At 40.7% G+C, this 26,685-nt stretch overlaps 1 protein-coding gene across 14 annotated transcripts in view; it reads left to right on the top strand.

Annotated features, from left to right (window-relative positions):
- Window positions 1–26,685, top strand: part of LTBP1 (latent transforming growth factor beta binding protein 1) — a 453,402-nt gene that overhangs the window by 148,951 nt on the left and 277,766 nt on the right. For all 14 annotated transcript variants that reach the window (XM_081590239.1, XM_081590236.1, XM_081590238.1 and 11 more), the window contains one exon: window positions 658–827. In XM_081590239.1, the coding sequence (XP_081446365.1) occupies window positions 658–827 (170 nt within the window). The remainder of the gene's footprint in view (window positions 1–657; window positions 828–26,685) is intronic.

The raw sequence follows: 26,685 nt of genomic DNA, 5'->3' as shown, positions 1-26,685 counted from the left end.
AGGGGCAGCCCTAACAGGCTATAGTCCATGGGGTTGCTAAAGAGTCAGACACGACTTAGGGACTAAATGGTAGCATAAGTTGTTATTCTTAACTGTTCTTAAGGACTAGTAATTATGGTATATATTATATTCATATATTATATTATAGTAAATATTATGTTTAATATATAATATACTTAACAAATGATATTAATTTAATATATTAAGTATTATATTTATAAATATATACTTACTTATTTGGCTGCACTAGGTTTTAGTTGAGGCATGTGAGATCTTAAGTTGAGGCATATGGAATCTAGTTTTCTGACCAGAGATCTAACCCAGGCCCCTGCATTGGGAACTTGGAGTCTTAGCCACTGGACCACCAAGGAAGTCCTGGTAGCTGTACTTTTTAAATACTTTGAGAAACTCCATCAGTGATGGCCTGTATGTCCTTATCCTTCTTGACTAGACAGACAGGGTTCTCTTTCTGCTGGAGGTCAGCAATTAGTTCTTTATATGCCATGACTACAGTTTTGAAGAAAAAAATTAGCCTGGCATGGCATTTTTGTGCCCCTTTCCAAGTTTAACTGGTTTCTTATTCCTTCGTTCTTAGTTGACTTTAAAAAAAAAAAAGTCCGTTATTAATATCCTTATCCTTACTTTGTTTCTTTGCAGGATGACACCCCTTTCTTCACAGAATGTGATGATACGTCATGGCCAGACCCAGGAATACGTGCTCAAGCCCACATACTTCACAGCCCAGAAGGTGATTTCCGGAGAGCAGGCCACTGAAGGTTCATTCCCTTTAAGATTCGGGCAGGATCACATGGCAGCACCTTTTCAGTGTGAGTATGTCCTATGAGTCATCTTTCTAAGTTACAGTGTCATGGTTCGGAAACACTTTGCTCTGTGTAGATGGCTTTAATGTGTCGCAGAAGATAAAATTCAAGAATTGTTTTTTGAAAAACTCATGCTGGTTTCTAAAACAATCAGAGAGCAAGACAGTTGCCTTCTTCAGAGGAAAGGCAGAAAAATCTGGAGTGACTCACCTGTAAATCTGTTTCTGCAAGGTGGTTCCATTTCCATAATATACTTGCTCTAATTTTCTGTACAGTTGTACGGCTGACATGTTTACATTGATAAAATATTTTCCTTCGTGAGTTAGCCAGGATTTGTTCCCTGTGAGATGTCTGCAGCGTCCTGAGTTACTCCGAGGTTCACCTACAGTGGGTGTGTTTATGTTAGGAGGGCCACGTTTTTATTATATCGATTAGACAATGTGACAGGTTTTACCGAGTCTGTAAAGAGTTAGTGTATCAGTGGCCAGCGTGGTTAATATCTCACTGTAGGGGAAGTTCAGGGACAAGCCCTGGCGCAAAGGGTGGAGAATGGATGATTTGTGGTTTAGGTATTACAGAGTGTCTGCTGGCAGCATCTGGAGAAAATGTTCTTCAGTGAGGCAGCAGACCGTTCAAAGGGGAGAGTTGGGCGATCGCGCCTTCCAGCAGCTTCCTGCTCTGTCTCACGTTGACGGATGGCCTGCGCCATAAGTAATGAAAGAGAATGCCAGTTGTGAGGTTGAAAAGGACTGTCTTTCACCACCTAGGGTAGTGTGGAGAGCTGAGAGAATTCTTACTACTGTTTGGCACTTCAGAAGACTGTGTTTCTACAGACTTGACTCCCAAGGCCCACCCCCACTTCCCAGAATTGGTCAGTTAACAAAGAGAGTAGCTAATATAAGGTGAGTACATTACACTTTTCATCTTTTGAGAAAATTGTGCTCTTGAGTTGAGGCTGGACCCCAGAGCAATGGTTTGAGGTGATTTATTAGGATGATGAGGGAAGAATGGAGAAATTGTATAGATCATCTCCTTGCCCTTTAGGCAAGATAACTTCCAAGTTATATTTGCAAAACAATATATCTATCCATCTTGTTTTTAAAGATCCTTTGATTTCATTGCTTGGTAGTTTGTTCTGTAGAGGTCTTCCTGAGTATATAATATTTTTCTAATCTCAATCTAAAAAATCAAAAAGGGCTACAACTTACTTTCTTGGAGCTTTAGGTAGATTGTATTTTGTAGAGGCTCTCCAAAATTAGAATGTAATGGGAAGAGGTTTTGAAAGCTTACTGTCAAACTGATTAAAGAATTCTGAATTTCATGGAGGTGTCAAGAAAATATGCTTTGAGAATCTCTGATATTAAGACTGGAGACTAGGCTGTGGTTTGGGTTGGTTATTGATTATTACTGAAATGAAAATTCACACTGTGTGTGTATATATATATGTGTATGTGCGTGTGTTTGTATATATTTTAAACTCTCAAACCTTTGTTGAACTATGTTTTGGGAGATGAAATTACATTTTAGGAGAATGTTGGAGATGAAATTACATTTTAGGAGAATGTGAACTATCCATAAATGTCCCACTGATCATGTTTTTAAATGTAGTTTCTCCATAGTGGGGAGCTAGTTAAGAAATTTAGACTGATCACGATCACTCTTGAGTTCTCTCTCAAACCCATCAAAAGTTGGCGTTTAAAAAGGCCAAGAAACTAAATCAAACAGATAGGTATATAGGAGGGACCATGTGAGAGATGTGGCTATTTTTGGTGAAGACCAGAGCTCTACTGAGAGCTGGAGGGCTAATCAAAGTTTTAAAAACAGATAACTTGGCAGGACTATTAAGGACACTAGAATGTCCAAATTGAGTGAGAACAACAGTAGGAAGATTAAAACTAGAATCCAGGGGGTAAAAGTTGTATCAGTAGAAGGACCTAAAGGTATTGTTGCCCTACCAGGCAAAAGGCAGAAATGTTTAATCACTTCACTTTAATCTTTATAAAAGGGATCAAATGCAAACAGATTAGCTTATTATGCTGAAGGATTTGAGGGTCCCACAAAGAGTAGATAATTTTGACTCTGGAAAAACAGAAGATGATACAATCAGGTGGGCATGCTGTATCTTGGGATGAAAGTGAGGGGTTAGTGTGTCATAACAGTCCACTGCTAGTGCTTTTGAGAAACAGGGAGGACTAGAGAAAACACTAAGAACAAGAACAATTGTTGTTTCCCCCTTTAAGTGGGATATATATATATTTTTAAAAGGTAGCCTACAGTAACTGGTTACCACTTGGTAGGTATAATATTGATAATTTATATACAAATGTTCATAGCAGCATTATTCATAATAGCCAAAGAGTGAGAACATTACCAAAATGTTCCTCAGCTGATAGTGGACAAACAAATGTACTATATCTTACTGTTGGTTGTTCAGCCATTAAAAGGAATGTGACACATGCCACAACAGTTTTCAATAAGGATGTGAACCTAGAGCTCTAAGCACTGAGTAACTTAATCAGCTTATCATAAGAGGAGGCAGCAACCCTGCAAGACCAAGTGAGTAAAGATTTGTTTTTGCCATCTGATGAGGGAGAAGGGAGTTGGTCAGAATAGCAGGGAAAGGTTGAGGAGGTATGTGATCAGTTTAGTAAAGCAAGATGTGTTTTAAGTGTTAAGTGTAGCACTCACCAGGTAGAACAGCCTAGGTCGGGAAACACAGACTGTCAAGTTGCCAGGAGGAATCAATACTTTACTGGAATCTTTTAGAGTTTTGATGATATAACTCACCATCCCTCTCCAGTGTCTACATGTTGCTTTTCCTATTTTGATCGAATTCATTTACAAGTTTTCTGGGTCACTTCCTAGTAACTTTCCTTCCTGGGTTAAGTGTTCTCTGGTTATTGGATATCTCTAGTGATAAATTAATAATAATGCTTCTCTTTATTCATTGGTCTTAATAGAGCTTGATTTGCATGAGTATCATCTAGAGCAGGGGTCTGCACACTTTTTCTTAAAGGGCCTGGTAATATTTTAGGCATTGGGAGTGAATATGCAAATTGAGGATGTTGTATATAAGTACCTGGGCTTCCTTGGTGGTTCAATGGTAAAGAATCTGCCTGCCAAAGTAGGAGATGTGGGTTCCATCCCTGGATTGGGAAGATCCCCTAAGGAAGGAAATGGCAACCCACCCCAGTATTCTTGCCTGGGAAATCCCATGGACAGAGGAACTTGGTGGGCTACATCCCATGGAGTCACAAAAGAATCAGACACAACATAGCGCGACTAAGCAACAACAATATAGGTACTTATGTAACTATTTAAAATGTAAAAATTCTTAGCTGGTAGATTTTTTTTTTTTTTAAGTCAGGTAGCTAGCTGGATTTGGCCCATGGTCTGTAGTTTGCCAACTACCATGGGGAGTGACCATTTATGGGTAGAGAGTCTCTTTTCGGCTGATGGAAATGTTCTGGAATTAAATGGTTATGATGGTTGCACAAACTGTGAATATGGTAAACCCATGTTATGTTAAAAATAACATGAAAATACTTAGTTATTTGCAAGTAAATAAATAATTATAAAAGCTTCAAGAAATGGAGGCCACTGGTTCTCTGAGAAGTGCTAAGAATGGTGTTGGGTAGAGGAGGTCTGCTTTTACCCATACTTTCTTTGGTAATTTGTAGGACAGATTTGACTGTGTAAACCAAATTCTGTTGTGGTTGGTTTAGTAGAATTCATATTTTTAGTTTAGAGGGAGGAAAGTTGAAATGACATGATGATAACATTTAAAGATGATTTTATAAAAACAGTTCAGATTATCTTAGTATCTACTGAAGTGCAAACTCAAATATCTCACACTTAAAGAGATTAGTTTGATATAAAGCACTAGAAAAAGACCTCAAGGGTATTAAGTATTCACCCCAGACCATCTGCTGTTGTGCTTAAAAAAAAAAAAAAAACCCACCATGGGATGCTTAATAATATTGAAACCAGAAAATAATATTTATGTTGTCAATGGTGGACGGACATTTTGTATCTCAGGGTTAATAATGGAGAGCTTCCTAGGGTAGAATGTGGAGTTAGTTATAAAAGAGTGCTTTAGGATGAGCAGAAATAAGAAATATCCCTTTAGCTGGAATAGTTCCCTAGACTATTAATTTGCAAATTACACAAAGAGTCCCTGAACTGGGAAATTGGGGAATCTCTGATTTAAATATTTACCTGCTCAACTTTTTTCCCTTCTTACCTCAGTTTAATATTTGGAAATTTTTGGAAATGTAGACTTTTCTAATCAGGTTTCTCATTGTTTATTCCAGTTGTTTTGCTATCAAGATTCTCTTAAGCTTTTAAAAAGGTTAATTATATTTTAAAGTTGTCTATTGAAATTTTACTTCCGGATCAACCAAGTCAAAATCTTAAATTTCTGGAAAGACAAACACCATCTTTTTATATACTGCCTAAAGTTTTTAAAGTTGAGACAAATCAGACTCTTAAAAGAGTTGTTCTGCTGCTGCTGCTAAGTTGCTTCAGTCATACAGAACAACATTATCTCCTAATGTGTTGAGGGACATGAACAAGTGATTATTGGCATTGCAAACGTGATACTGTTCAATTATAAAAAGTTCAGGGAAGAAAACTTTTAATTTTTACTTAAATTGTTAAACATAACCTTTCTGCTTAGGTAAGCAGAGTTAGTGATGCAGGAAGTATGCATCAGCCCCATTAGGCTGCCTTGACAGAAGAAAACCTTATCCTGCCTGCACTGGGACCCCAGGAAACACCTTAGCTCTGGATCCTGTGGTCTGTGCTGACCCCTCCCAGGCTTTGCAACAAGCCAGTCAGCCCAGCTTCTGTCCCCATCAGTCATGGGCTGACTGGAATTCCTGGCTACCCGTTTTGAAAATAGGGCAGCCCCCCTCAGCAGGTCTGAGAGGGAGACAGAGTCCAGTGGGACACTTTGCCTCCCAGTTTCCCAATTCTTGCCAGACTGCCACCCGTGTTCCCATACTGTGAACAGCACAGTCCCTTTGGGCACATGGGCTTCCTCTTTTAGCAAAACTGTGGTTGAATGTGCTAGCATTAGCTGTCAGGCTATATTCACACTACCACCAAGAAGCATAAGACTTGAAAGTATCTCAGGATTTGGTGACGAGTGTATCTCCCCTGGAGAAAAAGTTCTTGTGTCTGCAGTGAAGATTTTCTGTGGTTGCAGACTGATAGAGCGAAGGTGTTACCATTAAAATTGCATCTTCCCGGTTGTCCTGAGAGAAGAGAGTAGTTCTGCAGAAGGTTAGAGGAGAACATCCAAGAATTTTGCTTTAGCAAAACAAATCTGAAGTTTAAAGGATAGGCAGGCAGTATTTGGCCTGGATGGTTGTGCTTGTGCCAGCCATTTCAAGACGGTGGCAGGAATATTCATTAAAGGCTTTGGATGCCCAATGCCAGTTGCAGAATCTTCACAGGGACAGAGTCAGTGGTGAAGTTCAGAGCACCCACTGTAGATGGAAGTTGGCTTTAGAGTAAGGAAGACCCAATTCATCCTTCATGCATTGGGCCTTTGCAAGAAAAAAGGGGAGAAACCATGGAGTGGCAGCTAGATGAAGGCAAACGTAGACATAATAAGTACAGATGAGAAGCGTTGGAAGCAGATTCTTAAGTGCAGGATGAATTTGCACTGTAGGAGACCTCTAGAGGAGGAACAATTTGAAAATGTGAGTGAAGAAGAATCTGGTCCTGAGAACCACCCTCACCTCATCTGGGTGTTGAAGTTTAGGATACAAACAATAGGAAGATCATCCTATTGGATGGATGGGAAGATCTCCCTGGTGAAGGGAGAAAAGAGAAGGAGAAATCAAGTGTGCTGGCAGTCCCAGGTCTCTGAGATGCCCTCTCTGATAGATCCTGATTGGATAGGATCCCCACCCGGGCAAAGCTTTGCAGATGGACAAAGTGGGTGCTTTGGAGAGAGGAGAATTCTGTAGATATGCTTTCTTCAGTGCTTGAAAGTCTTCCCTCCTGCAGACCAGCTTTAGCTTGTCATGTGCAGCTTAGTGTGTCTCGAGGGAATAGCCCCATACCAGTCCAGCCAGTGCTATGTGACAGTGGAAGTTGTTCCAGCCAGAAATGACCTCACATGAAGCTGACTAGCTTACAGAAAGCACATTAACAAGCAATTTAGCACTTACAAGGGATATTAAGATACCTACTGCCTTGAAGAAGAAGGAATGATGGTGAAACTCTGTGCTTTTTCCCTTGTAAAATCAATAAGTTCCTGAAGCTACTTGGTCACCCACATAGTCTGTGTGGAAACAGAGAACTTTGAGTCAGTTTCCCAGCCATGTGGCAGTGTGGATCTTAGCACTGAGATGGCCAGAAGAAAATCACCCAGTCTTCAATAATCCTGGTAATATCCTTGTTGGCCTAAAAGCCTGGACAGCAAAGCATCAGCACACTGGGTATAAAAAGTGCTTGAGAAAGCAGGCAGGTGCATGTGAGTGAACACCAGGGTTTGCTGAGTTGATGTCCTTAAGAATTCAGATGCCATTAAAGGGCAGAGTATTACCTGTTGTAGAAGCAGTTTCATGTGTGGTCTTGCTGTGGCCACTGTGTCTCAGTTGAGGGGCGAGGGTGCGTGGTTTGTTTCATCCACGGGTTGTTTGGTCACATCTCAGTCCAGGAAGGTATGTGAGCATGAACTTCTTGCCGCCTGATTACTCACACACAGTTTAAGATAGCGGGCGGTGGTAGACACAGATTGATTATAAACACTGCCAAGAGGCTTATCCAGCAATATGAAAACAGTGGAGGAAAACCTAGAGTGAGAGGATTATGTAACCTAAATTCCCCAGTGGGTAGCCTTCCGAGCCAGAGAAAGAGGCTCTTTAATCCCAAAGGGCCCAAGATTTCATAACAAATAAACCAATCCAGGGATATTTCTGGGTGTTGAGACTGAGTTCAAAATATTGAGAAACACCGTGTGGCTCCAGAATATTCTGTGACCAAACTGTGATATTTCTAAGGAAAAATAAGACACAGGAATTTACGGTTTGCCTGAGGCAAACTACAAAGCAGCGTTTTGGGAGGAGAAAAGTTGCATTTGAAAAAAGCTGGTGCCTACTCAGCCTTAGGATTTATTTACCAGAAACCCAGGGCTTGCCTTGATTTTTCTTCTAAATGGGAAAATAATCTGCTATAGAATTAATCATCATTAGAGTTGAATGATACTTTTGATACAAGAATACTGTTCATGAAATGTTATATTAATAAAAGGAATTATAGTAGAATGCTTTGTCTTCTTGTAGGTCAGTCTCCTTATAGAAAGGTCCTCTTAGCGTTGAAATGATGGCCTTGTGGTGACTCTGTACCCACTTTGTGGAGGTAAAGAGCTCAGGACCTTTTTGCGTGTGTTTTTATATGACATTTGTTAAAGAAGCTTTTGCGTCGTAATTTTCTGTGATTTTAGTTGTGCATTAACTTTCTGTCTTGACTAAGTATTAGCCTCTTGTGAAATTGAAGTGCACCTAAGCTAAAAGCCAGCTGCCCTCATTCTCCCTTGCTCCTCTCATGCAAAGGTAGTAGAAATTAATACACGGCTGAAGTAGGAGGAAAACCCTTTTCTCTAAGAGGTAACTGCAACATGGTTGTATGAGTAATTCTTCTGGCAGGCAAGCTTTCAGTGATGAAATGTGTGTGTGTGTATACACAAACACACAAATATATTCGATCAGATATATGAATGTATATTATTTTAAACATTTACTTTTTGGAGCTTCTTACATTATCTATACAGCAAGTATCCATTAAAAAAATATTTCTTGTAGCCCTAACTGTGCTTCACACGTTTCTCCCAGGGTTCCTGGTGGCTCAGTCAGTAAAGAATCTGCCTGCAATGCAGGAGACCCAGCTTCGATCCCTGGGTCAAGATGATCCCATGGAGAAGGGAATGGCTACCTGCTTTAGTATTCTTACCTGGAGAGTCCCATGGACAGAGGAGCCTGGCAGGCAACAGTCCATGGGGTCACGAACAATTGGACACAACTGAGTGACGGTCATTTTTCACTTTTCAAGTGTCCATTAAAAAAAAAACAAAACTTCTTGTAGCCTTATCTGTGTTTCACAAGTTTCTCTCAAGGTACCAGTTTAACTAAATGAAAACATCTTAAGTAGGCAGTGGTAGGTCTTGGGAAAAACATCATAGTTACTTAAAAAAATTCCTGTATCCTAGAAACAGATTTGGAAAGCTTTGCTGAAAGCAAGCAAGCAAGCTAACATCCACAGGATTGGTGAGAGGGTGTTGGTCGTGGTTCTGGTCGATGGCCACTGGGCTTCTTGTGTGGGATCGAGCCATGTCCCTTAATGACGTCCAGAACCACATGCAGTAGACAGCTGCCTCTGCTTGTTTTAACGATCACCATTTAACAGCTACAGGTGCATCTCATGATCACAGCCGCCTGCCTCAGAGCCAGCAGAAACCAGAGTGCTTCCTCCCACGTGTTTTCTGACATTCCACAGCAGGCTGCTGAAGGGGCCTCTGCTTTGGTTTTCCCCTAAACAAAATCTTTTAATTTTATCTTCTCCCTTTGTGATTCAGTTAGGTAGATATTTTCTTGCCCTGAGACTTTTTTCCCCTTTGTTTTTGTTTGACTGTAAATATTTAATGAAAATGGAGAACTGTTTAAGTGTGCTTTGGTTTGTTTTTATAGTGTGAGAAGGAGGTGCATGTATTTCTGTTAATGCTCTCCTGACCTTTTAAACTTTTTTTTCCATGACATTTTATTCATCCTAGAATGAATAAAAATATACGTCTTATTTATTTCTTATATTCTTGAGTCCTCCCTCTTGCTGTAGCTTCCCAGCGGGTCTAGTGGACCTTCCCACCTTTGGTCTTGGCCTTGTGACTTGCTTTGACTGATGGAGCTTGGGTAAAATGGTAGGGAGCCAGTGAGAGGCCTGGTGTGGTTCCACTCTTTGTTAATGAGAAAGACATATATCTGGTCTGCTGCTGCACTATCTCCTTTAATGTCTACCTCTTAACTTAGGTGACCTTATCAGCAGGGAAGAAGACTTAAGTTTTGAAATAATCTGGATAAGTCCGTTAGTCCAGTAGAGTAGGCAATACTGTTTTAATCAGATAGGATATATATAGGTGAACAAAAGCTATTATGGGTGACTTCATTTTCTTGCCAGAGTGGGTTAGAAAACTGAAAGGTGTTTAAGTCACGAAAAGTGATCTGAGCTGATGAGCTGCCTTAGAAGGTATCTTGGCAGAAGAGCTTCCCCCGGCAGGGATGATATTGATGAAATGAATCAGACTCTCTCTTAAGGTATATGTAACTTAGAGCTAAGCAGTACACAATTGTAACAGAAGTGTAACACCACATAGAAGCAGAAGCAGCCAGAGAGAAACTTTCTATCACATTAATGTTGGGTAGAAGAAGTTCATCAGCCTTTTCTGAAAAGGACTGGGGATGTGGCAACATATAATGGGGTGCTGAAAGTACTGTGGATTCTCACCGTCTGTACAGTTACTGAAATATGCCTAGTCTCCATGAGTGCTGGCTGTTCCTGGATCTTCTTGGGGCTTATCCCCCTTACTGCTGCACACAGCTTTACTGTACCATTCCATCACTTGAGATAACGTGTACCTCCCACCGTGTTGTATGCTTTCCTGATGGCTCAGATGGTAAGGAATCTGCCTGCAATGCAGGAGATCCAGGTTCAGTCCCTGGGTCAGGAAGATCTCTTGGAGAAGGGAATGGCAACCCACTCCAGTATGCTTGCCTGGAGAATTCTATGGACAGAGAAGCCTGGTGTGCTATGGTCCATGGGGTTACAAAGAGTTGGACGAGACTGAATGACTAACACACACACACACACATTGCATTGTGGGCAGAGACAGTAGCTAACACATGTCCTGTTTGTACCCTTCCCTCTAACACTGCATGTCTTGACATCTCAGAGCATCAAATGTTGCTTTTTATAGAAGGAAACACCAGCCAGTTTATATTTCTTCACTCTATTTTTTAGCTCTTTTTCCTGTCCACTCCCTTGCTTCTAAGAAAACTTGGGGTGGGCTGGCAATGGACAGAGAAGTGGATGGGTCAGTTCCATCATTTCCTCAAGACTATTGAAACATGTAAAGAATTGTTCTGCCTGGCCTGGTTTCAGTAAGACCTGCTGTTTTACCACATTTATGTCTGAGTAGCCATTAGGATTTTTGGTTTCAGGATTCTTGCTCATATGGAATGGAGAATGTCCAGTTTAGAGTTCGTTAGTGAGTGTGGATAGGAAGACTTTCAGTAAGACTTCCGAAACCCCATTATACCTTTTATTCATTCATCACTGTTTTTGATACGGGTTTTCAGGCAACCACAGTGCTTGGTGGGGAGTGTGTATAAATTCATATCAGACCCACTCTGCCATGTCTTTAACCTGGAAATACAGCAAAATTAGATGCCTTTTTAAAAAGGAGTTTTAAAAATACTCTTAGTGGAGAAAGTGATTCATAATGTTTCTTGTCAGGGATCCCAGTTTCCAAACCACACCTTAATATACCTCAGGAACATAAAAAATATATTTAAAAAACCTGCTCTTGGCACTGTTAGTTATATTCATGTCTCCGAAGGTCAGCTAATTAGGAAATTTGGACATAGGCTCATTTGTCTTCTCCAAAGACAATATGTGGATCGCATCCTTGTCTTTCTCCTAACCTATTTAGCACTTACTACTTGCCATCCACTGTACTAAATGCTTCATATGCATTCATTCAGTGTATTACATTGTATCAATAGTATTCATACATTATTTGACTATTTAAACCGTCACCTTACACATGTATTTGTTAGCAACCAAAAATAGTGAGTTGAAAATTGCCAGGACAAATAGTGTTTATTGAAAAAGTTGCTACTTTAGCTCTTTGTGTGAGTTACTTTTGTTCTTGTTCAGTCACCCAGTCATGCCTGACTCTTTGCTACCCCATGGATTGCAGCACGCCAGGCTTCCCTGTCCATCACCATTTCCCAGAGTTTGCCCAAGTTCATGTCCATTGCGTTGTGATGCCATCCAGCCATCTCATCTTCTGACACCCTCTTCTCCTTCTGCCCTCAATGTTTCCCAGAATCAGGGACTTTTCCAGTGAGTCAGCTATTCAAATCAGATGACCAAAATACTGGAGCTTTAGCTTCAGCATCAGTCCTTCCATTGAGTATTCAGTATTTCCTTTAAGATTGACTGGTTTGATCTCCTTGCTGTCCAAGGGACTCTCAGGGGTCTTCTCCAGCACCACAATTTGAAGGCATCAATTCTTTGGTGCTCTGCCTTCTTTATGGTCCAGCTCTGACAACTGTGCATGACCACTGGGAGGACCACAGCCTTGACTATATGGAAATTTTGTCGGCAGAGTGATGTCTCTGCTTGCAACACACTGTCTAGGTTTGTCATACTTTCCTGCCAAGAAGCAATCGTCTTCTGATTTCATGGCTGCAGTCACCATCCATAGTGATTTTAGAGCCAAAGAAGAAGAAATCTGTCATTGCTTCCACCTTTTCCCCTTCTATTTGCCATGAACTAATGGGCTGGATGCTATGATCTTAGTTTTTTTGTTTTTTAATGTTTAGTTTTAAACCAGCTTTTTCACTCTCCTCCTTCACCCACTTCAAGAGGTTCTTTTAGTTCCTCTTCACTTTCTGCCATTAGAGTGCTATCATCGGCATATTTGAGGTAGTTGATGTTTCTCCCATCTATCTTGATTCCAGCTTGTACACATCCAGCCCATCATTTCTCATGATGTGCTCTGTGTATAAGTTAAATAAACAGGGTGACAGCAGACAGCCCTGTCATACCCCTTGCTCAATCCTGAACCAGTTGTTCCGTACAGGATTCTAACTGTTGCTTCTTGACCTGCATACAGGTTTCTCAGGAGACAAGTAAAATGATCCAGTATTTCCATCTCTTTAAGAACTTTCCACAGTTTGTTATGATCCACACAGTCAAAAGCTTTAGCATAGTCGATGAAACAGAGGTAGATGTTTTTTTCTGTAATCCCCTTGCTTTCTCTATGATCCCAGCAAACGTTGGCAATTTGATCTCTGGTTCCTCTGTCTTTTCTAAACCCAACTTGGACATCTGGAAGTTCTTGGTTCACATAATGCTGAAGCCTAGCATGCAAGACTTTAAGCAAGACCTTACTAGCATGGGAGATGAGGTAAATTGTCTGATGGTTTGAACATTCTTTAATACTGCCTTGCTTGGGAATTGGGATGAAGGTTGACCTTTTCCAGTCCTGTGGGGTCTGGGGCCTTCCAGATTTGTTGACATATTGAATACAAGACTTTGATGGCATTGTTTTTCAGAGTTTTCAGTAGCTCTACTGGAATTCCATCACATTCACTAGCTTTATTGACAACAGTTCTTCCTAAGGCCCACTTAACTTCACATTCCAGAATGTCTGACTCTGGGTGACTGACCACATGATTGTGGTTATCTAGTTCATTAAGATCTTTTTTGTACAGTTCTTCTATGTAGACTTTCCATCTCTTCTTGATCTCTTCTGCATCTTCTAGGTCTCTACGATTTCTGTCCTTTATTGTACCCATCTTTGGGTGAAATGTTCCCTTGATGTTTCCAATTTTTCTGAAGAGATCTCGAGTCTTTCCCTTTCTGTTTTTTCCTCTATTTTTATGCATGGTTCATTGAAGAAGGCCTTCTTTTCTCTCCGTGCTATTCTTTGGAACTCTGCATTTAGTTTGGTGTACCTTTCCCTTTCTCCCTTGCTTTTGACCTCTCTTCTTTCCTCAGCTGTTTGTAAAGCCTCCTCAAATAACTATTTTGCCTTTCTGCATTTTGTTTTCTTTGGGATGGTTTTGTTCTCTGCCTCCTGTACAGTTTTACATACCTCCATTCATAGTTCTTCAGACACACTCTTTACTAGATTTAATCCCTTGAATCTATTTGTCACCTCCACTGCATATTCATAAGGGATTTGATTTAAGTCATACCTGGCTGGCATGTATGGATGTGAGAGTTGGACTATAAAGAAAGCTGAGTGCCGAAGAATTGATACTTTTGAACTGTGGTGTTGGAGAAGACTCTTGAGAGTCCCTTGGACTGCAAGGAGATCCAACCAGTCCATCCTAAAGGAGATCAGTCCTGGGTGTTCATTGGAAGGACTGATGTTGAAGCTAAAACTCCAATACTTTGGCCACCTGATGCGAAGAGCTGACTCACTGGAAAAGACCCTGATGCTGGGAAAGATTGAGGGCAGGAGGAGAAGGGGACGACAGAGGATGAGATGGCTGGATGGAATCACCGACTCAATGGACATGGGTTTGGGTGGACTCTGGGAGTTGGTGATGGACAGGGAGGCCTGGCGTGCTGCAGTTCATGGGGTCGCAAAGAGTCGGACATGACTGAGCGACTGAACTGAACTGAACTGGCTGGCCTAGTGGTTTCCCCTGCTTTCTTTAGTTTAAGCCTGAATATTGCTATGAGAAGCTGATGATGTGAGCCACAGTTAGCTCCAGGTCTTGTTTTTGCTGACTATACAGTTTCTCCATCTTCGACTACAAAGAATATAATCAATTTGATTTTGGTATTGACCATTTGGTGATGTCCATATAAAGTCATCTCTTGTGTTGTTGAAAAAGGGTGTTTGCTATGACCAGTGTATTCTCTTGGCAGAATTCAGTTAGCCTACATTGCTTTTAGGTGAGTCCAAAGTCAATTTTGACTATATTTTAAAATTTGTCAACTTTATTAAATGTAGGACTTTAATGATGATGACACTTTTAAGAAATTACCTGGGGACTTTGCTGCTGAGCTGGTGGTTAAGACTTCACCTTCCAATGCACAGGGTGGAGGTTGGATCCCTGTTCAGGGACCTAAGATCCTATATGCTTCTTGGTCAAAAAACCAAAAACCACAACATAAACCAGAAACAATATTGTAACAAATTCAGTGAAGACTTTACAAAAATTATTTAAATATAGAGCTCCTATTTTTTAAAATTAATTTTTGGCTGTGCTGTGTCTTTGTTGCTGTGCATGGCTTTTCTCTGGTTGTGGTGAGTAGAGACTGCTCTCTAGTTGTGATGCATGGGGTTCTCATTGCAGTGGCTTCTCGTTGTGGAAGAGAGCCCATGCTGTAGGCGTGTGGGCTCTAGTAGCTGTGGTGTGCAGGCTTAGTAGTTGTGGTGCATGGGCTTACTTGTCTGTGGCACGTGGAATCTTCCCAGGCCAGAGATTGAACCCATGTTCCCTGCATTGGCAGCCGGATTCTTAACCACTGGACCGCCAGGAATTTTTTTTAACAAAAATAATCCATACGCAAAATAAACCTTTCTAATCAGTGGGTTCCTACTGCTGTTTGAGATCCATTTTGATACCTCTCAGACAAAGGGAAGCAATCAGATCTTACCTGAAAATTGTGTAGAGAGCAAAGTTCGTAGTAGAATTTTACTTTATTGTAGAGTTTTTAGTAATCATTATGATCATGAAAGCAAACATTTTGAGATGAAAATTTCCCATGTTTACAAGCTCTTGGGTGTTTTGCTCTATAATATATAATATCATGGGGAAAGTGTTGCTGGTCATTTGAGTTTTCCCACTAAGAGCTGACCGCATGTAATGATAACCTCTTGAATGTGCATATTTAAGAGCTTATGAATCATATCCCTACAAATTACTTCATATGGCCTCTGCCACAACGTTTTGTGGTAGATGGGTTGAATGGCATTATTGTGCATGTCTTTTTTCTACTCTTGTTTGAAAGATTTGGAGGGTGGAGCTAGTGAGGGGTTTCACTGTGTCCTATCTTGCTGAACCTCTGTTAGTTTCTTGGTCAAATAAAAATTTTAATACTTACTCCATAAGACTATTATAGTAAGAATGAGCTGAGAGGAAGGGCAGGACACTGAACATACTGCCAGATACATTGTTTTTGCTCCATTTTATGTTAATTTCCCTTCTTCATCCTATCCTTCCCTTATGTGCTCCATTTTGATTTTTCTCCTTCATTCCAACCTTTCCAAGTACTTAGTGTCATGTAATTTTCATAGTACTGCTCATGGAAAGTGTAGGAGATGCATTGGGATTTTGAGGAAAGAATGGGTCTTGCAGTGAACCTGGTTTCTATCATTTCCTAACAAAATGACTTTAGTCAAATTTCTGACCAATGTCTTTGTAGTTTCCTGTCTGTGAAATGGCTATGAGTTTGTTACTTACATGGTTGTAGTGTGTATGTGAACTTTGTAGCTTATTAAGTGCTCAGTACGTTTCATGCTGACAAAGGTCCGTATAGTCAAAGCTGTGGTTTTTCCAGTGTCGGTATGGATGTGAGAGTTGGAACATAAAGAAGGCTGAGTGCCAAAGAATGGATGCTTTTGAACTGTGGTGTTGGAGAAGATTCTTGAGAGTCCCTTAGACTGCAAAGAGATCAAACCAGTCAATCCTAAAAGAAATGAACCCTGAATATTCATTGGAAGGACTGATGCTAGAGCTCCAGCACTTTGGCCACCTGATGTGAAGAGCCAACTCATTAGAAAAGACCGTGATGCTGGGAAAGATTGAAGGCAGGAGGAGAGGGGGTGGCAGAGGATGAGATGGTTGGATGGCATCACCGACTCAATGCACAAAGCTTTGAGCAATCTCCAGGAGATGGTGAAGGACAGCGAAGCCTGGTGTGCTACAATCAATGGGGTCGCAAAGAGTTGGACATGACTGAGCAACTGAACAACTGAACAAGATGTTTCTTGAGTTCATCAATCATGCAGACAGTGCTCTGTACATTTAGAAAGGTCCATACATATTGTTTCTGTGTTCTCAGATCTATGCAAAAGGAAAAGAAGAGAAGAAGAAGGTGTGTGTATGTGTTTGTATTATCTATTGTGGCTAACAGATCATTCCAAACCTTAGTGGTTTAAAGCTACAAATATTATCTTATGGTTTCTGTGGGTTAGGAATTGAGAATCAACGTAGCTGATTGGTTCTGGCTCAGGTCCTTCTCTAGGGGAAGTGCAGTGGTCATCTGAAGGCTTGTCTGAGGCCAGATGGTGTGCTGTCAGGATTGTTCAATCACATGGGGATTGGGGAGGCTTATTTTTTGTCACACGGGCCTCTCTATAGACTCCTCGAGTATTCTCACAGCCTGGGAGCTGGCTTCCCTCAGAATGGGTGATCCAAGAAAGAGAGCAAGACAGAAGCTGTGGTGCAGTGCCTTTTATGATCTGGCCTCTGAAGTCACAAACGATCTCTTCTGCTTTATTCTGTTCTTTAGACAGGAGTTGCTCAGACCAGTCCAGGCTCAAGGGGAGGGGAGTTGGACATCATCTTTTTTTTTTTTCCCTAGAGAAAAAAAAAAATCATCTCAACCAACAGATCAGTTCTTCAGTTTTTTTTTCCCCCATATTAGTATTCATTTTATTGTGTGTTTTATTTATTAAATTAGTTTATTTTCTATTTTTTAATTTTATAATATTGTATTTATTTTGCCATACATTGACATGAATCCACCATGGGTGTACATGTTTTCCCCTTCCAGAACCCCCCTTCCACCTCCCTCCCCATCCCATCCCTCTGGGTCATCCGGTGCACCAGCCCCGAGCACCCTGCATCATGCATTGAACCTGGACTGGTGATTCGTTTCACATGTGATAATTTACATGCTTCCATGCCATTCTCCCATATCATCCCGCCCTCGCCCTCTCCCATAGAGTCCATAATACTGTTCTATTTATCAGTGTCTCTTTTGATGTCTCGCATACAGGGTTATCTTTACTGATTGACTAAATACCATGTATATGTGTTAGTATACTGTATTGGTGTTTTTCTTTCTGGCTTACTTCATTCTGTATAATAGACTCCAGTTTCATCCACCTCATTAGAACTGATTCGAATGTATTCTTTTTAATGGCTGAGTAATATTCCATTGTGTATATGTACCACAGCTTCCTTATCCATTCGTCTGCTGATAGGCATCTAGGCTGCTTCCATGTCCTGCCTATTATAAACAGTGCTGCAATGAACATTGGGGTACATGTGTCTCTTTCAAGTCTGGTTTCCTCAGTGTTTATGCCCAGCAATGGGATTGCTGGGTCATATGGCAGTTCTGTTCCCAGTTTTTTAAGAAATCTCCACACTGTTCTCCATAGTGGCTGTACTAGTTTGCATTCCCACCAACAGTGTAAGAGGGTTCCCTTTTCTCCACACCCTCTCCAGCATTTGTTGCTTGTAGTCTTTTGGATAGCAGCCATTCTGACAGGCGTGAAATAGTACCTCATTGTGGTTTTGATTTGCATTTCTCTAATAATGAGTGATGTTGAACATCTTTTCATGTGTTTGTTAGCCATCTGTATGTCTTCTTTGGAGAAGTGTCTGTTTAGTTCTTTGACCCACTTTTTGATTGGGTCGTTTATTTTTCTGGAATTGAGCTGCAGGAGTTGCTTGTATATTTTTGAGATTAATTGTTTGTCTGTTGCTTTGTTTGCCATTATTTTCTCCCGTTCTGAAGGCTGTCTTTTCACCTTGCTTATAGTTTCCTTTGTTGTGCAAAAGCTTTTAATTTTAATTAGGTCCCATTTGTTTATTTTTGCTTTTATTTCCAATATTCTGGGAGGTGGGTCATGGAGGATCCTGCTGTGGTTTATGTCAGAGAGTGTTTTGCCTATGTTTTCCTCTAGGAGTTTTATAGTTTCTGGTCTTACGTTTAGATCTTTAATCCATTTTGAGTTTATTTTTGTGTATGGTGTTAGAAAATGTTCTAGTTTCATTCTTTTACAAGTGGTTGACCAGTTTTCCCAGCACCACTTGTTAAAGAGATTGTCTTTTCTCCATTGTATATTCTTGCCTCCTTTGTCAAAGATAAGATGTCCATAGGTGCGTGGATTTATCTCTAGGCTTTCTATTTTGTTCCACCGATGGACATCATCTCTTGAAGAAAGACATAAAAAGAATTTGCGGACACATTTCAAAAACCATTCATGTTCAACGGGAGAGGCATTATCTTGATGAGAGTCAAAAGGGAAAAGTTGAAAATGAGTAACCTGAAAAGAATTAGCTGACAGCTGAAAAACTTATGATGTGTAGTTACACATCAGTAATTCATTTTTTATTGGCAACTAATCAGTTTTCAATTTTATTTATCACATGATACCAGAGCATAGTTAGATATAATATGATGACTTTGAGAAAAGGGATATTTAGGCTGAAATCTTGCCTAATGATGAGATATATTGAATTTGTCAGTAATCCCTTGGGGAGAGTAGCTGGGGCCATTTGATGGAGTCATTTAAAAACTGAGCCAGAGAGAAATTTGTGCTGGGAAAAGAAGTAATGACAGAATTGGTGTTCTGCAAGCTTGAATATCCCTGATTCTATAGTTCTAAATTACTTTAGAGATTTAAAAAATGCCAGTTTTCTTCTATATAACTAATTTCTTCAATAGTCTTTTTCTTTCAGTTGAATCCATCAAACTTTGGAGGAGTTTTGATAGTTAACAAAAATATTCATATGTTCAACTTCCTTAGGACTTCTCAAATGGCATTCTAATATATAATATTTATTTGCAGTGGGTTCTCATTACCTACATAAAAGCGTTGCGATCTATCAGAGGCACATCAAGGTGTCTACTCCTGCCCTGGCAACACCAGTGATTCAGAACGCCTGTCCAGGGTACAGTAGGTTTTGACTTCCTTCTCTGCCGTGTCTTTTGACTTTTTCTTTCAAGCAAATTTAGTTTTTGTAAAGTGTAGCGGGTCGTTTTCTTCTTTGTGTCTGCCTTTTATATAAGAGGGAAATTTCCAAGTGCCCTTGTGGAAATAATAGAACCTTGATGGCATTCAACTCCACTAATGTCTTGTGACTTCCAGGTATTAGTTACTTGAGTAAAAGTCACCTCTCTGCCCTTTCCATTGTCTTTCTTCCCCTGTCTTCCCAGCCTGAGTTCATTTCCTTCCCCTGAATTCTTTCCCGACACTCCCCTCTCGCCACGTACTCTTTCCCATTCCCGAAAAGGGAGACTCACCAGGTGGGACGTATGTTAAAAATAGCAAAGGAGGATGAGAATGCAAACTGTTTTCTTTGGCTTGATTGAGGCCAAGGGAAGGTTGGAGGAGAGAAACATACATAAATAGAAGTATGTGCAAAGAGCCAAGAAAAAGTGGAAGGTTGGAATGTTTGGTCGTGCCTAGTTCAATGAGAATCATGAATGGGAGTGAAAGAATGAAGGGTGGACAGAAAGGAGGAAAGGTTTTCTGGGGGTGGGGAGTGGGGAGAAAGCTGCATGAGAAGGAAGCAGGTGTGTGAGTGAGGACGGTGGATGGTCCTGCCTGCCTGATGTCTTGGCTATACATGGTTGCTGAAGCTGAGGTAGATTGAATGTGGATGGGAAGGAGTCTTCATTTCCTTTGAAGAAGTTTGATTTTGTTGGGAATATATATATTTTTAACAATTGCATAGACTCTGTGGAATCCTAATTCTCCAAGTAGATAATAGAGACCATTGGAGATTCTCATGAGGAATGGCCCCCACTTGATTAGGCTTATGAACAAGCCATGAAATTTGTTCCTTGGTAAACATGCAGCCCAGTGGATATGTATCCTTTTAGTCAGACTTGGTTCTCATGTGCAAAACAAGCAGATGTTATTTATGGAAATGGTGAGTGATAGACCGATAACAAATGCCCTCATTGACTTCTCTTTGGAAAAACAACAAATGTGGGGATAAATAAAACCTAATTCTGTTCTAAAATTAAGGGACAGAAAATTTGAATCATGTGAAGCGTGTCTCGCCCCCCTGCTTCTGTAAGGAGCCCACACAAACTAGCCAGATCGAATGAGTGCTAGGGATGGAAGACAGGAAAGTGTTAACTGCCCTGCAGTTTGTTCTTTTGATTCGGGGACAGTGGAGAAGTCCTCTTAAGCCTCTTCCACTACCCTGGTCAGTGTGGAATCTAGAGAGTCGTGCTGCTGTGAAGGCTGGTGTAGGCTGTTTGAGAGAAGTGGAGACTTTTCACATGAAAAAGTGCGTCTCTTCAATGCTATTTATCCTTCAGGAGATAAACTCTTGAACATCTTGAATCATGATGCCAAAGAACTAAAAATCCCTGGGCAAACTCATGTAACCCTCACTAAGAATGGTTGCCATGATCGTCAGGATTCTAGATCCAGGCAGAGAATTGCACCCTCAATTCAGGATTGAGAAAGTGGGTCTACTGTGCTCCTCCCAGTATTCTTTATTACTTTTAAAGTTATGAACTTAAGTCTTGTGTTTCTTCAACTCTGCAGTCACCACATCTCAAATACCACAGTTCATTCTGGAGGGGCTGGTTCTCTGGTATTAAGGATTAGGAGCAGAGGAGAGATTCCCACGTGTTCTATATAGGGTTTTTCAAGTCATGTTGGAGAAAACACCATGGAATGATGGCCTGCTGCAATTGTAGGACCCAGAAATGAGGATCGTACCCCATGAAGGATGGCTGGTCAGTTGCTTGAATCCCCTCAGGCTCTATGATGTTAACGAAACATGTTTTACAGAAAAGATCAGAAAATAAAAATATCAGAGAGCCATTGGTTTGTTTTTCTAGTTCTCTACTTTAATTACCAACTATATTTTCTTTTCCCAAATATGCTTGGTAAGATTCTGCTGGGTGAGTAAACTACTTGTTGGGTAAACGTGAGCCTCTTTGACTATAAAATATATTAGACCTTCAAACATACTGGATTTTGTTCCAGGGATGAAAATAGGACCTTTTATTGTATTTCTAGAGAAGAAAACCTAGGTTTGTTATTTAAGAAGGGAAAACTCCAAGGAGAGAATGGAAAGATTATTAAAACAATCCTGAAGACTCAAGGTTTGCCTTTTAAATTCTTTCTGGGGATAGTGGAGTCTGGCTGGCAAGGCAAGATTGAAGTTGAGAAAATGTACGATTCTAAGTGAAAGTCTTGGTCCTTAAATCTCAAGTCAAGCTAAAACAAAGCTTAAATGAGTGAAATGGGGAATGAGACCCAACTCCTAAAATAAGTGGAAATTTGGGATGAAGTCTACCATCTTTATTGCTGGACCTCTGCTTAGTTCCTCTACCCAGTCTCCCTGAACTGAGAACCAAAGTGTATTTCTCTTTCTGGGGGATTTTATGGCTTAATGGCAATTCACATCAGTCTTGAAGAATCTGAGTAGTAGTGTTTTTAATTTCCTAGTTGTTCTTAGCCTAACAAAGAGAATGAATGCTAAGTAAATCAGAAATGTATTAAAAAACTAAACTCCTTAGACATCATCTTAAATTTTGTTTATAAAATTAGTGGAAATTTCCATAATGTGTCATTTTGATTTTTGCATAATATGTTGTGAAATTTTGGGAGCAAGTAATTGTCTGTTTTTCTTTTGAAAAAGTTCTTGAGAAATTTCTATTTCCTGTTTGTACAGTTATTCGGTCATTGGCATGTTTAATTGAAATTTTTTACTTTATGTCATTGACCATTTTTTGGTAACATTTTAATGATTTTGGGAAAAAGTTTTTTGTAATTATTGCAGGGTTTCCTGAATAACAACTATGCTTTCCTTTAATCTGAAACTTTTATGACTAAAATATTTTTCTCTGACAAACATAGCATTAAATAAATGTTTTGAGGCTAAAGGTTTCATAGAAGTTGCTTTATTTTTTTAAAAAAATTACTGACAATTATCCCTTAGATAAATATTATTTCCTTAGTTCTCTGTCAGTGAAGTTTATTCATTCGATATTTCTTGAGCATTTGCTATGAGACACATGTTCAGTATTTAGTAGTGGCCAGACACATTCCCACCCTCATGGAGTCTGTGTTTTTAATGACAGTAGTGAAATACCAAATCTATAAAGTGTCTTTAGAATAAATAGGAAATGTGAAACAGGGCACGAAAAGAATCAGTAATGTGTGTGGGGTATTGCAGTTTTATGCCAGGTAGTTGGGGAAAATCTTCTGGTCATGTGATGTTCTGGAATAGTCTTGAAGGGAAGGAAGACACTGTGTATCTCTGGGGAAGCATATTCTAAACAGAGGGAATAAGAAGTTCCCTGAGACAGGAATGTGCACAGTATTTGAAGAATAGCACAGAGGCCAGAGTGAGTGGATTGGGAACAGGTGTAAGAGACATGGTCAGGGTGTGGGGGCGCTCACAGCTTGTGGAGAGCCCAGTAGGCCCTTGTGAGGTCTTTTGACTTGTATTCTGAATGAGATGGGGGGTCACTAAAGAAAGGAGTGCCATGATCTGACTGCTGTACATTTAAGGATGCTCCAAATGCTGTGTGGGTAAAAGCTGTAGGAAGGCAGACTTGGAAGCAGGAAGTCAAGCTGGGAGATATGAAATAATCCAGACAGAAGATGATAGTGAATTACACCAAAGTGTTTGCCATGCCAAGAAGGTGGTGACAAATTATCCCCTCGGACATAGAGCTAACAGGACTTGCATGTTGTACTGCATCTCACATAACTGAAAAAGGATCAAGAATAGACTTGCCATTTTCAGAGATAAGGGAAGACTTGGAGAGGAACAGATTAGATTGTGGGTACAGGAAAGAACCAGAGCTTAATTTTGAATGTTTGCTTGGGATGACCACTAGACCTTAGACACCTACCTGGCAGAGTCCCGTGAGCAGCTGTACAGTTGGGTACTTGGGTATACACGTAAACACACACATCTCCAATGCCTATACGCACATATACAAGATCGAGGGGTCCAGGCTAGAGTTAAACATTCTCTATCCAGAAATCTGTATAAGACATCTAAATCCATGAGATAGGATGATAGCATCTGGCAAGTCGATATAGAAAGGAAAGGGCTCCAGAGATTGAGCTCTGGAGCCTTCCCCTGAATAGAACCAGGAAGAGCAGGGGCCAACATGGTAGGAGAGAACCATAAGAGGATAGGGTAACCTAGAAGCCAAGTAAAGAAAGTGTATCATGAACCAGAGTGGTTCTTCTGTGTCACATAGGCTGAAAGTTTGAATCGTCAGGAGCCAGAAGATTTACCGTTGGATTTGGAAGCCAGTGGTGACCTTCACTGGGACAGCTTTGAAGTGTTGACAGCAAGAGCTTGGCTCTGGCAGGTTCAAGAGAGAATGGGAAGGGAAGTGGTGGAGGCAACCAGCAGAGCCTCTCTTCAGAGGGCTTTGGCTGTAAAGAGAGCTAGGAAATAGAGCGGGACCTGCAGGGGAGTGGAATGGGGATGATGAGAGGAGAGGTGTTCTTGACAGATGGGACGTGGCACAGCAGGTGTGCCTGCTAATGGGAACAAACAGGGAGGAAGTCTTTGGGCAAGAGGGGAAGGGGATCCATTGCTTTAATGGAGGGTTGGTCTTAGGGAGGACCACCTCCTTTTTTGGGAGAAAGGCAGGATAACTGTCGATCCAGGTAAGTTGGTAGCCTAGCTTTGTAGCTTCTCTTTTCTCCAGGAAATAATAAGTGAAGTCACACTTGAGCACAGCTAGTCAATTAGCTGCAGCATTTCTGCCAAACGAATATTTTGGGGACTGTATTTACATTTTTAAACATGGCATATGTTTAGTACCTGCTTTATGAGAAATAAGCAATTCTTCAAGAAACTCAGAATATATCCAAAAATGTATTATTAAATGATTTAATATACTTGCTTCCTTTGCTTCTCTATATATTTATCTTCGTACATGTATAAAAATGTAAGGAAATCATAGAGGCCTCTGTAAGAGGGGAGGAACTGATAGTTTCCTTCAGTGAATATTAAGGGAGCAAGGAAAGGAAGGAGCACAGATGTTTTAGTTTATATCACCTGAGTAGCAACTATATCTCCCTACCTCTTCATTTAGTTAGTTCTCTGTGGAAGAACTCCAAGAGATGGTGCTGGACTGTAACCCTAGATTCTCATCTGAGAAAGTGCCCACAGCAAAACTAGTTACCTCTGTTTCCCTCTTGAAGAATTTTCCATGACTGGGGCAACCTGATGAAGTAATAGATTTGATACTGATTTCTGTTTACATAGCACCTTTCTTGAGAACAGAGTACTCTATTGGCATTATTTTAATAGTCCAGGAGGAGTTAAGCAAGGCCGGAGAGCTGGACAATCAAGTCCTGTTATTCTAAGCATTATTTAATGTGTTTATGATTTGTCCTTCAAAGAATTCTTGGCCTGGGGGCAGGCAGTGGGTTGCAAAGCTGGAGAATGAGCTGTTCACTTCATTTCTCTCCCACATGACCTGGGTATTGAATCGGCTCCTCAGTCTCTTTAAATAGGCCCAGTCCCCCAGGCAGGATGGTGCCTTTTACCCACGGAGGCGGAGACAACGCCTCTCCTTCCCAGGATGTTGCCGGTGCTGGTTGGCCCCTCTTGTTGACGCTGGGTGGGTGCTGAGTCACAGCGTTCTGGTTGGATGCGAGGAGAGACACTTTGTTCATGACCTCTGATGTGAGTCTTGAACTTGTTATGTTTATTTCTTTGGCTGCCTTTGCTTTTGGTCACATCCTAGTTTAATGACTGAAAGATGGCAGCTGTGCTTTTTTCTAGCCTGAAGTCCGTTTGTCAAGGACAGTGTTCGCATTTTTAAGTTTTGCTCTGTTGTTAGGATTGGGAAGCAGAAATGAAAGGTTTTTGTATTGGGGAGGGTATCGGCCTCGCTTCCACCCCATTTGTCTTTCAGTCTGAATGTCTGTGGTTTGTTTTAACCCATGTGCCAGCACCTCTTCTTGGTGGTGTGAATGCACACAGGGTCTGGCAGAAGCTGTAAACGGGATGTTGACTCTCGAGTGTCTTGATTGACTGACTTGGAGCCTCAGTGGAGACGCTATGTGCTTCGGGCAATCTGTTTCTAGCCAAGGACTCGAAAACCCAAAGTTTGAAAGCACCTGGTAAAGATTTCTGGGACTGATGTACCTACGAGGATCTACAAATTACATGTTTTTGTCAGAGGGGCTGAGCATGAAAGCTGTGCCAGCAGTTGCCCTATTAACTTCTGATTGGGCTGACTTCGGCTTCATAGATTTGGAATTCTTCAATCAGCCAGTGGGTGCAGGTATGGGTAATCTTCTTCCACTGATTTGAGCCATGGGCTTCGCTTTCATCACTGGTAAACCCAGTGGTGGGCCAGAGAGACCTGTGAGCCCCGATCTCTGTGGGGTTGTGTAGTCATCCTTTGAGTCACTTTGTTTATTCCACATTTATTGGGTTACCCACTTTATTCCCTTGTGGCCCAGCTGGTAAAGAATCTGCCTGCAATATGGGAGACCTGGGTCCTATCCCTGGGTTGGGAAGATTCCCTGGAGAAGGGAAAGGCTACCCACTCCAGTATTCTGGCCTGCAGAATTCCATGGACTTATAGTCCATCTGGTCGCAAAGAGTCCGACACAACTGAGCGACTTTCACTTTCCCTTTCACAGGGAGTTGAGTATTAATTTATTCAAAGCATTTGAGGGAGATGCCTCTTAAAGACCAAATGAATTCCCACTGAACTCTTTGAGAGATGAGTAAATTCAGCTCATCACATGCCAAGAATTTCAAACTCAGTACTGTATCATGGTTAGGTGTACTGTGAACCTTACTCTTCACATAATACCCTAGATATGGTGAAATGATTTTAAAGGAGTGGAAATGATTTGAAAGGAGTGAACATAGGTAAGACTGTTTTCTAATGCATTTAATGTCTATAGAGATCCTCTCAGAGCTCTGGATGACAAAATGTCAAACAGTTGAGTTTTTCAGTATTGATTTTGAGATTGATGTGGAAAACTAAAACTAATTATAATGAAGAAATATTATAAATGCTTTCTGTAGACACAAGAGGATCCACTGAGAATACAAGTGTCTGTTTTAGAATTAGATTACTTTATAGCAGAATGGTTATGAAACACAAGGGGGGAAATATGAAATATATC

Source organism: Giraffa tippelskirchi, chromosome 4 (assembly GCF_054371585.1).
Source record: "Giraffa tippelskirchi isolate mGirTip1 chromosome 4, T2T-mGirTip1v1.2.pri, whole genome shotgun sequence".
Classification (NCBI taxonomy): Eukaryota; Metazoa; Chordata; class Mammalia; order Artiodactyla; family Giraffidae; genus Giraffa; species Giraffa tippelskirchi.
The sequence above is the reverse complement of the archived record's forward strand: the minus strand, read 5'-3'. Positions and strand labels throughout refer to the sequence as shown.